The sequence below is a fragment of the Aedes aegypti genome, chromosome 1, assembly GCF_002204515.2.
Source record: "Aedes aegypti strain LVP_AGWG chromosome 1, AaegL5.0 Primary Assembly, whole genome shotgun sequence".
In the NCBI taxonomy this organism is placed as follows: Eukaryota; Metazoa; Arthropoda; class Insecta; order Diptera; family Culicidae; genus Aedes; species Aedes aegypti.
In genome coordinates, this window is record NC_035107.1 from 42,862 (window position 1) to 55,014 (window position 12,153).

The window sequence follows — 12,153 nt, forward strand, 5'->3', positions numbered from 1 at the left end:
CCAGTTGTCTATAAATTCCAGTTCTATCACCATCTTGCTCACACAAACGGTCTTTGTACTTCTGTGTCTTTGTGAAGTGTCACAACTCCTGAACCGAGTGAACTCAGTTCAACGGTGGATAAGTCAATGGTCTTATTGACTTATCCACCGCTGTACAAAATTCATTCGGTCCAAGGCCGGTAGGTTTGGATCCGATGTTTCTTGAGGGATAAACAATTCCCGAAATTTATTTTGGCGCCATTTTGTTTGGCTATACAATGTCAGTAATAAGAAATTTCTTTAAAAAAAACATAAAAATCGGTTGAGTTGCCTCCTTTTCAGATCTGTATACGGCCAGGCGAGTACCAGAAAATTAAATGTTCATTACTCAAAAACGGTTACACAAATTTGCTTCACTTTCTCACAAAAGATTCTCGTCAAGGTATTGTTCCGATAAGCAAATAACCGAACATGAGAAAAAAATCTGTGATCAGAGATATTTACGTGGGTTATGGCACCCCAGATGAAGAATGATCAGTAACGACACAGATTAAAAAAAAAATGTTTGAGAACTTGAGATTCAATGGTGCAAAGGTACAAAATAAATAAAAGAGTTATTGAGATTTGAATATCTTCTGTGGTAAAAAAAATATGCTGCTGGTGGGGAGTTAATTTCGGGACACACTGAGCCAATTTCATTGAATCTGGGAGACTGTGAACATATAGCTAGTGGAACTCTCGATTGCTAATTCGACACAATCTGAAAAATGATACGAACGAAATAATCGTGTGTTAACATAGAATATATCCCATGCTTTATACTAATATGGATACATATCTATAAAAATTAAGGGAGTTTCACTATTGCGGCGCTCTTTTTAAATCCACATCCAGCAGCAGCGGTACCGTCGAAATTGAATTTGGCTTGGATTTTTACGTTCTTCAAGGACACGAATGTTCCAAATTTGCTATATCTGAAACATTCGGTGATTTTTATTTTCACTGTGACGATATAGCGTCATTTTCAGATAATAGCATTCCGTGGATTTTTTTTTTGCAGAACAAAACATATAGGTATGCACGAAATATTGTTTGGCTTACCTTCGTTGAATCCTCCAACATTTTTGTGTGTTCTGCAATGAACCGTACGCAGAAACAGCTGCGGTGGACTTCTATGGGGCAGCTGGAGTGCGAAAACGATGGCTGTTTGAAAACAGGACTCTTAATACCAGATGGAACGGCTGTATCTGCTGCAGTCGATAAAGACAATTCTTCTGATTCAGAATGTGGAACTGGCAAAGGACCATGGATCTGACAGCTTCCTCCGAATGGGCCGGTGCCTGATAGACTGTGCAATTGAAAATTACTTCTACCATTTGCAACATTTTTGATCGATGAAAGTTCATGTAGTCAATCGTTAGATATTGAATGAATGTATTATTTTTACCGCAAACAGATTATTCAAAAAAGAGAAAAACGAATCAAATGTTATTTAGTCTCATAAATACCTTAGTGGAGATTGATCATCTTTCGATGATGTCCTAATATGAAAACGAGCTTTAACGCGATTTAATGCGGTGGTCGAATAATAAGGATAAAAGCAAACTTTTGGTTGTTTTGGCAACAATTTTCTACAAAATTGAAGTAAAAATAGAAAATGCAATTAACATATAAATTATTATATTAATATAATGAACATCATTCAAAATATTGATTATAAAAGTTGTTAGGCCTAAATAATAGCTAAGCATATTACTAGTAAACACACATAATTCAGTGAAATGTTTTACCTGTGATTTTCAATGTATGCCGGTCTTTTCATAAATAAAAATCGTGGTAGAAAATCTACAAAAAGAAAAACAACGTCAAGAAATGTTTTTCTGAAAAAGCTATCTCCGCTCTTACCAATGAAAAATGTTTTCACCCATGGTGCCATGCGATGTGTTTGTGGTGATCTAAAATGAACGTTCAATACTACGACCGTAACGCATATACTGAAATTTGAAGAAAGGTATGTTATCTTATCGAATACAATTAAATATTGAAATATACAAATACATTTACGTACAAAACAATAAGACAACTTTGATTATAACACATAACTGCATGTTTGCCACAATCGACTTTTTTATGATTTCTCGTTCATACCGTGGAACGTTATCAAATCATAAATACATTTTTGAAACTAAATAAAATCTGTGAGATTTATCTAGAAAGTCCGAAAAAATATCAAGTGGTTTTGTCACATAGATAGATACACGGATAAAAATCTGATCCCCAAATCAAGAAATTCATAAATTGGTTAGGTCATAATATCAGGATCACAAATCATGGTTCCTGGAGTCATAATCATGATTCTTCATAAGCGTAACATCCAGTATGCAAACACTGAGCGGTGCACTTTGCTTCAGCTCATTCGTATCGATCACTCTGAATTCAAGATTACGAAGTGGTTAAGTGGTAGAGTACGTTACTATAAATCGGAAGGTTCTTGGTTCGAATCTTAGTGTATGCTATTTTTTTATTTATTTTGTCGATCATAAACGGACGCGACTCAGCATTTTTGGCATTTGAATCATGATTCCGAGCAATCATCAACGAAAACCTAACGCGTGTGTAGCGTTACGGCAATCTGACTCATGATATCATGAGTCCAAATCATGGTGTATTTTCATAAGATGAAAACACACTGGAATCATGATATCATGAGTCATAATCTTGTTTTTTGGATTCTGATTTCTACCCGTGTATATCGAATAACAGAGATCACAATGAGATCATACATGAGCCTCATAATGTGGTAGTAATGAAATTTTTATCAGATTTAATTTCTGCAAATTCACCCAATTTGCGATATGAGCTGCACTCAAATTTTAAATGAGTATTGTTCAGCTCTCGGTAGTTTTAAGAAATTTCAGTTTTTTTTCACACTGACAAAAAAAAAAGGTTTAATTGGTACTCCATTTACTCAATACTTAAATATGTCGAATGTTACAAATATGCCCATAATAACTCTCGGAAATGTATGGGTTTCTTTGTACTTATTTAAAGTTTTTGTTACAGTCTACTTGTTTAATGTTCCTTCTTATAATTCCGCGAATTTGTAGAACCAACTTATGGCTTAAGCAAGAAAAAAATATATTTATCGTCCACATTATACTACAACGCTACAATATTATTATGATATGGATTTCATTGCTAAATTGTCATATCCTTGATCGGTATTTTTCTTATTTTGCTGGATAAAGAAAGATACCAACCTTACTCGTCAAGTATACATTTTACACGTCGTAACAAGCCCGACTATAGATACATAACAAAAATATAATAAAATTTTATCAGAATATGATATGCATATCTTATTATGATATAATTTTGTTAGACACCGTTATCCACAGAAAATATTGAAACAAAAATATATCATATTGTGTTATATTGATTTTGAATATATTTCTTTTTGTTTATTTTTAACAATTTTCTTATAATATTGAATACACATCTGTGCATTTTAATAAACTTGAGTTTTTGAATCAAGCAATTTTTTTTTATTTGAGAAGAATGAAACAAAAATCTCTTGAGTTTGTAAAACAAGCATAGGGGTAACAAAATATTATGATCTAATATAATTATTGACTAATTGCAAGTGATTGCAGGTGACTTTTTGCGACTTTAAATTCCTTGTTTTATATCAAAACATAAAATGTATGTCTATTGCACCGAATATAAAGTTTTATTAGAATTTTCAGATATGTAATTGATAAAAATATATGATATATGTTTCTATCTACTGCATGTTTAGTTAGAATTTTCATATAATTGATCAAAAAGCCCGTAACTTAATGAGTTATCCCATATATCATACAGTATTATAATTTTGATGCTTTGTATCCAAAATTCTAACTGGACTTGATATGTTTTTGATAGGTTAAAAACAAATTTTGTCATATTTATGTTACAATTCATAGAACTTTTTGTTATAAAATTAGTTGTTTTAACAACATCCTGCATCAAAATTGTAACAACCTATGTTCAAAAATCTACATATCATATATAATTTATATAATTTTGATATAATTTTGTTATGTACCCATAGTCGGGAGGCCATAGAATGGCTAGAAAAAAAATAGGTAATGCAACTTTTAGTGTACCAGTATAATTTAAATATATTTCAGATGCAATTTTATGGTTAACCTATCCTATGTACCGGATTTCGTTTATCTACTCATTATCAATAAGAAAAATAAGTGATTTGCTTGTCACATCATGTAGACAGTTTGAATTCAGGTTGAGCGATGACTGTTACTTCCGATAATTCTGAATAGGTGATTCACAAATTAAACCACATTTTCAAGCATAGCTACTTACCTAATTGATACTAATATCATGGCAAATATTAGATATTTCCCCAGCAAAGGCACTACTAATGACGTTGGTGGGATGATCTCAACAACCAGGAGGAAAAACACATGGAGACTAATAAGAATCGAAATGGACAGTGTAACCTACAACCAAAATAAAATGTTACAATGAGAAAATTGTCCAAAAATACGATTGCAACTCTGGCTTTATCTTTACTATAGAGAAGATCAATAAGAATTTTCTTACCTTTTCTCCACTATCTGACGGCAGGTAAAATGTTAAAACGGTCAAAAATGATATACCCATACATGGAATTATGATATTCACAGTATAAAACAGGGTCTTCCGTCTCATTGTGATATTGAATGTTATATCAAGGTAAGGTTCATCACAGCATGTGTAAAATTTTTCATTACTAGAATGTGGTATGCGTTAACTCAGTTATAGTATTATTAAAATACACCATCATTTTATTTATTTACCGAACTGCCGGAACTTCCAAGATGTCCCATTCAACCGACATGTAGAATTCCGATAGATCTACACCAACATCTACAATGTTACTTCCCGACTGTTCATCCATGTGACGTAGATCAACCTGATAGAATAAATATTTAAGTGTGTATCCATCAACTTCTACTTGAAAGTATTCATGCATTAAAGAAACCAATATTATTTCCTCAGAGTTTATAAATTTAGTAATTATTGAGTTCTAGAATTGAAAAAAATCAACAAAAGAAGAACATTTCCAATCATTATAATCAGTCAGTAACAAAATGCTTACATTTAAAATTGATTAATTGAAATACCGTAAAACATACTTTAACTCTGTCAGTTTATTGGAACTCAATACATGTTTATATCTACGTTTATTGTTTTTTTTTGCACAGCTCATATTAAACATAAACAATTCCAAATTTCATCCAATGAGAAATGAAATAAAAAGAAAACTAATTAAAAGTGTGCCAAAAGCCAAACAATTAATCAAAGTGGGAGGTAGTATTTTAGCTATGAAAAATAAAAAAAAAAGTTTTGTCATCAGCTAGAATTAAGAGCGTCTCATGGCGTACAACATACGCTGTGGTGCACATTAAATGATTGATTAATATTTATTTATTTCATGCTGATATTTTTAAGCATTCATTAACTCTAATAGCAAGTGATTCTAACACATTTTAACTATTTATATTAATGACTCACAATATATTCATGCAAACATGTTAGTAAGGATGTAGGTAACTGTAAAATAAATAAAATGCTAAAATTATTTAGCATTGTAACTTAATGTTTAAAGGTCTGTGTTTGTCAAATAATTGTTTTTATCATGGATACACAGTAGAGTAGAACCATAAGGTAGTATTTATGCAACCTGAAATTTCATAAAAACTATACGTAAAATGTCGTTTAGGGGAAAGTGGGGCAGTGTGGCCACCTTAAGGAAAAGACGATAAAACTACTGAAATCATTATGGAATCATGAAGTTTTTGCATAATTTCCAACAATCTAATACACTAGATCCGCATGAATTCAGATGCCTTATAAAGTTCTCGAAGGAATGAATGATTTTTCAGAATCTTTCATGTTGCTTTTTACCGATGGGGTAATATGAGTACCCTATTTTTGGTTGTAAAATTATCTCATATGATCAAAAATATCATTTTTTTCACTACTCTTGAAAGTTATTAGTATTTATGAATACACCGTTCAGAAAGATTGAATTTTAAAAAACATTCTAACAGACAACAATCCTAACATGTCACCTTAAAATTATGAAATTTGAAAGAGCCATTCGGGGCAATATGGGAAGTTTTTTCTAACATCAGTAATTTCTTTTTCTTTGAATTTAAAACACTGACTCATGTTAATTGCTTCATTTTTTTGTCAGCTTTGGGGTTGCATGTTATTTCAGGTGAAAGAGAATTTATGCAGTTTTCAAGAGGTGCTCAGTCCCCTTATTGGCGAAACCGGCCCGACTACCCTTAATTTACATAACTTTCGCACTACACGGTTGAAATTAACGATTTTAGTTTGATTGACGAGTTCCCTTTCATAAAATGCTACTTTCTGAGTTCATTCATGAAGGTTGAGTCGATAATTATTGCGACGTATGCAAACTTTGACAATATTTTTCATACTTGATATAAATTAAACAATTTATAAGGTATAAGGAAATCAGTCACGGCATACACAACTATGCAGACTATTTAATAGTGTAAGCATCGAATTTGATTATAAACAAGTGACGTCATTCTTATTTTACTTATAACCAGAAGCAAAGCAAAAACTGAGAGAACGTTGATTGCTCATTTCAAGCGAAATTCATACGTTTCAACACAAAACAAATGTATCACAAAGATTCGTCCGGAGGGCTAAAGAACGATCCGGATTAAAAACCTATAAGCTGCTGAGATTGCAAAAACCATACAAAAATTATGAAATTTTCATACATAAAGTCTACTTGAAGGTTTTTAATAAAGATCTTCGAGCTGTTTAGTGGAATACCTATAAGTTGATTAAAAAAAACGAATTTAGTACTATACCATTTAATTCCACTATAGTTTAGTGGAATAGGTTTCGGTTATAGGTTAACTATAGTGGAATTTAATGGTTTAGTACTAAATTCGTTTTTTTTTCATCTACTTAAAGTTTGTCTGGTTTATGTGGTCATATTATAAGCTGAATTTAGAAAAGATTAGGAGAAATTTTCCAATAGTGTTTACAGGAAGTCTTTCAGAATAAGAGTTCTGATAATTAACCTGAAGTGTATTATTTGACAGATAGTTGATAAATATAGCAACTAAGAATGGTAATCTAGTTTCTGGGAGTTTTGTTTGATGAGGATGTAGAAAAATTTCATCCTGCCATGGGCTATAATATTTTTGAATTATGTAAATGATAACGAAAAGGTGTTTGTATGTCACGAGTTGCCTTGAAAACGGGTCCATGGATTTGAACGTTTTTTGTTCATCAAGGGACGTGTTTGTATGAATAAATAGTTTAAGAAATTCATCGCTAAAGTTTAGAAAACCGTGTGAAAATAAAATTTTCAACTTGTATAGGAGTCTTCATTACACTATCATTGCATTATAGGTAGGAATTGCTATGCAATAAGAGATTTCCATGCTTCGACTTAGAGCAAAAAAACTGGTTTTGAAAATTTGTGAAACGATGATGGTTATTTTCCTCTTAATAATCAAAATGGAATAGGATTTGTAAGTAAATATAATAATAATATAATATAATATAATAATATAATATAATATAATATAATATAATAAATAGAATAGGATTTGTAAGTAAACCCGCAAGGTCCTTCAAGATGTAAGTTCACACAAACAGTCGTACAATCAAGCTTTTGTTTGCCAGAAAGACCCAATAGGTGGGAATAAGAGCTCGCCTTTTTCCACGAAATGTTTGCTACAGAAATTTACTCTTCATAGCCATTTCACTTCAATCGGATGCTCTGATGGTCCCACCCAACCCAAAATGCATATAAGATTAGAAATATAATCAAATAATACAATCCATGAAAAGATCTCACCGGTTTTTTTTTTTTATCTTTGTGTAGTATTTTGAAGCTAGTCGTCAAAACGATGTCGTCGAAATATTTCACCGTCAACGTCAACGATAACGTATCATTTAAGCGAGTTACTACGAAACAAATCCACGCGAAGTAAACTGACACTGTGGCATTAATGTGAGCTTCTGGAGTTTGAACACTCGTCTTTCCACCAAAAATTTCTTTTCTACCACTACCACTAAGAAACAAACCTTGCGTTTAGTATCATAAAGGCGTTTCTGCAGTTTTGGCGGGAAATAAGATTTCGTAATATTTAAATTCTGTAAGTTCGAAACTATAATCCTAGCAACATTTATTACTGAAACCATTCTAGAAACATCACAGCTACAAAAAAAATAATGAGTTAACTAAAGAACTACAAAGGAAAAAAGAAACGTCATGGTTAACTTTTTTGGTCATCATCTCTTGAAGTTACGTCATTTATGATACTGTTCCGTGTTTACAAAATGTCTAACAGAAAATATTTGCTGCTCAGTATTATTTCATCGTTTTTAACACGATGTGGCGCGGTTGTATAAGATCGATACATTCGAGGATGTAGTATGGCTTGTACCTGAAAAACTGGTGAATAAATTCACTGCAGTTTTAGGAGAGCAATGTTAAAAAAAACATTCCAAACATTTTCCAGTAAATCTGTGTTACCATCATTGAACACAGCACAGCGAAACTACTTTTCGCTAAGAGATTTGAGACCACCATCAAGTTCTTCGATAACTAGGCTGTCAACAATTAGAGTCCAACTATTGAAAACTGCATCAAATAGTGATCGTAGAACAGATTGTTTGTAAGCGTTTCGAAAAGGATAAAATCGTATAAATTTTAATATTCGTATATAAATCCTCAGATAATCTCGATTCAAATGAAAACAGCTCTTTCATGAAGTGTCATTCTTTAGTTTTGCAGTCGTTTAGCTTAACCGATTATAAGAAATTATGATATTTCGTTTAGTATGTGGTGGGTCGTGGGTAACGCTCTATCAAAGTTACCCGCATTACCAATACCCCGTTTTACGGTAATCATATTTACGATTAGAAGAAACTTCAATCCTTTGAAATTGAAGTGGGGCGTATTATCCCGAGTTACCCTTCCTAATAGTTATAAGAAATCATGACTTATTTTTCGTGTTGATTTAGAAGATTGGTAAACATTTGGTTGAAGCAACATAATTTGAATGAAATCCCTGAAATGAAAATTTCGTTCATAACATTCAAATTGAATAAAGAATCAAAAATTAGAAATAGAGGACTTCATTGAGTTTGCCACAGAACGTTTGAGCATTTTTTAAAATAAATTATATACTTGTATTTAACAAGAGTGAAGTAGCAACAAACAAATGGGAAATATTTTATGGTTTGGTGCACAGCTACAAAAACATTTATACAAATACAAATAATATACATGTTGTAACGAGTTATCAATATTCCTTATGTTTATTATTTCCATGCTGAATAGAATTAAAATCTTTAAAAAGCTATTGAAATCACAGAAATGACTTTTAATGTGAAATCTACATCAAAATACAGAAGAAGCATTCCACATCATATTGAAATTAATATAACTTTTAAATGTGAATTTAAAATACAAAATATAAAACTAGTACCTTCCCGTTTAATTCTATAAATTAAAATAAAGAACAAATAAATACTCCAAACACTGTCAATCTGTGGTTGTATGTGAGAAATAAAAAAAATGTAATGAATATATTTGAAGCTTTCTATTGTAATGCATAATCGGAGTTTGAGAAAATGAATTGAAACAAAAACTTTAAGAGAACAAATATCACTAACAATTCATTTTCAATTTTTTAAAAGCACGTTTTAAGGCTTATAGGATTGTTTATTATTTTATTATATGAAATGAAATGTATAATGAGTATTAAGTATTTTCAGAAAAGTGCTCTTTCATAAAATTGTAATAAGTGTGCTGATATCAATATTTCTCGTAAAGTAAAACATACGCAACAACAACATTCATTTGCGAACGGAATCATCGTTGCGAAAACACTACCGTATAAAATACGTCGTTATCTTTAAGATGGCGGTAGAGTGCTAATTTCAAACTCTAAAAAAAGGTTCCGAGAAAAGGTCACTCATATTTTGAATCAACTTTTTCGACAAACTAAATTAAAATGCCCTACCAACACCGACAGATTTTTTTTCAATGATCAAATCATTGTTGGTTAATACATAGTTTATACAATGTTATTTATATACATTGTATTAATTAATGCTTATCAAACAATAGACAGTTTTTTAATGTTGAGTTATTTTATATTTCTGATGTCATTTTTGGAACTGTTTTTATTTACCTTGAGTCACAACAACTAGCACTTTATTCATAAGTTGTTGCATGTTCCGAGTCTTTATGAAACATGTTTTCTAGTTTCGAACATACCGAAAAAAGGTCAATGTGCAATTTCTGAAAATTCGGAAGATAATAGTAAAAAAATATGTTGAACAAATTTAGAGAAAAAAAATTCTATTCAAAATCTATTGTGTTCTGCAAGAAAATCCACGAAACGCGATTATCTTATAAAATAAAAAATATAGCCGTGAGCATAAAAAAACCCACTCAATTTCGGAGATTTATTGAGATCGAATATTCACGTGATAAACGAGAATGGTGAAAAAAGAAGATTTGATTTTTGATGTTGCGTCTGTACTGCCTTTGCGCGTCATAGCCATTGCTAAAGGTAAAGATCCGCAATAGTATTGAAAAGAAAATATACGCAAACTGAGCTGTTTGATTTTGTATGGAATTTTAACGTTTGCTGATCTTGTTATTTACAAGTTCCAAGGTAGAGTTGAACTTCATGTTAAAATCAGTAAGATGACAGCTACTGTAGCTTTCTGAAGAATCGTAGGAGATAAAGCATTCAAAAGTAGCAATAAATATTACATTGTTAGTAACACTTCATTGAGTAAAGTAAGGTAAGGTAAGGTAAACCTAGCAATCGATATAACGAATATAACAATGCACATAAAACATTGTGCACTACTTTGAAGGATAATTTGAGAATTTTTGTGAAGTTTTGATATTGAAACTTGTAGGAAGATACACGTTGAAACAATTAAGGACAAGTACAACAACATAGGTTCCTATAAATGCCTTTAAATCACTCCGAAAAATCCTGCAGCAAAGAACACGTTTGATAACCATAATTGAGTGGTTCTCCGAAAATAAACATATTAATGAAATTTTTGGCCTGAAAGATTCGATATATGGTGCAGATCTTGTGATTACACAGTTTTACTCCTCTTTCATCAAAAATCATAGGTAACGTCCAGTGTATGATTCGTGGTAGTTGCATGTAAGGTGTTTTATGTATTTTACGCGTTACGCGCATATAATTTGGCCACTTCCATTTAATTTTGTCATAAATGAGCAAATTATATACGCGTAACGGTTTGTCAAAAATACATTGATTAACTTATTTGATTTTTCTCTATGGCATGCTGTAGCGACGTATAGACCGAGAATTGCCTCGATACAACATTCCAAGGGTCAGTGAAGAATGCTTCGTTTGATTGACAAATTTCCTACGACTGAAGCAAGAATCGAAGTATTACTCGTAGCACTCACAATACGAATAAACGACTGCCTGCATTAGTTGCACGGCCACGAAGTCCAGGTAAGGTTTACTGACGAACATATACCTCAAAATATCACTCTGAAGCTTCCCAAAATCTGCGGAACTCCTTCCGTGTCCTCTGACCTACTGTGCTGTATCTATACAAATTTCTGTATAATTTGTTGTATCGAATGGCATGGGCACAGTCACCAGAAACTTGTGTTTTTTTATTATTATATTACGAATAAATTATTTTTGAAACATATTTTTTTTAATCTCAAATACTTTTGTGATATTTTAGTTTTAAAAAATCTACTTCTACAACACAAACGTGATCTGATGATGTTATGATATTTTTGTTTTGAAACATACATGTGTTTTGAAGATAAAAATTAGTTTATGTTTCAAAAGTTCAAATCTCCAACTTTTCAGATAAAGCGAGTGAAAAATCAAGAAACAAGTGTATTTTACGCTTTTTTGTTCGGGTCATTATCACAATCTAAAATAAGACTTGTTCGTAAATCATTCAATATGACTGTAAAAGTTAAAATTATGGGATGCATGTTTCACCACTATGAGGAACCATAAATAAATATGGTTTTTATCTGAATGGTTATGGATCTGAAATTCTGAAATAGTTATATACATCTGCTGATGCAAATTT

The 12,153-nt window shown here is 31.5% G+C and overlaps 1 protein-coding gene across 9 annotated transcripts in view; it reads right to left on the reverse strand.

The window, feature by feature from the left end:
- The window catches only part of LOC5575838 (acetylcholine receptor subunit alpha-like), a 63,409-nt gene that overhangs the window by 2,207 nt on the left and 49,049 nt on the right, over nt 1-12,153 (reverse strand). For 5 of the 9 annotated variants that reach the window (XM_021838742.1, XM_021838741.1, XM_021838744.1 and 2 more), the window contains 7 exons: nt 4,821-4,936; nt 4,585-4,753; nt 4,345-4,481; nt 1,885-1,973; nt 1,770-1,824; nt 1,488-1,610; nt 1,081-1,348 (listed from right to left, as the gene is read on the reverse strand). In XM_021838742.1, coding sequence (XP_021694434.1) covers nt 1,081-1,348; nt 1,488-1,610; nt 1,770-1,824; nt 1,885-1,973; nt 4,345-4,481; nt 4,585-4,753; nt 4,821-4,936 — 957 coding nt within the window. The remainder of the gene's footprint in view (nt 1-1,080; nt 1,349-1,487; nt 1,611-1,769; nt 1,825-1,884; nt 1,974-4,344; nt 4,482-4,584; nt 4,754-4,820; nt 4,937-12,153) is intronic. The other 4 variants (XM_021838743.1, XM_001655814.2, XM_021838746.1 and 1 more) reach the window with 3 other exon arrangements.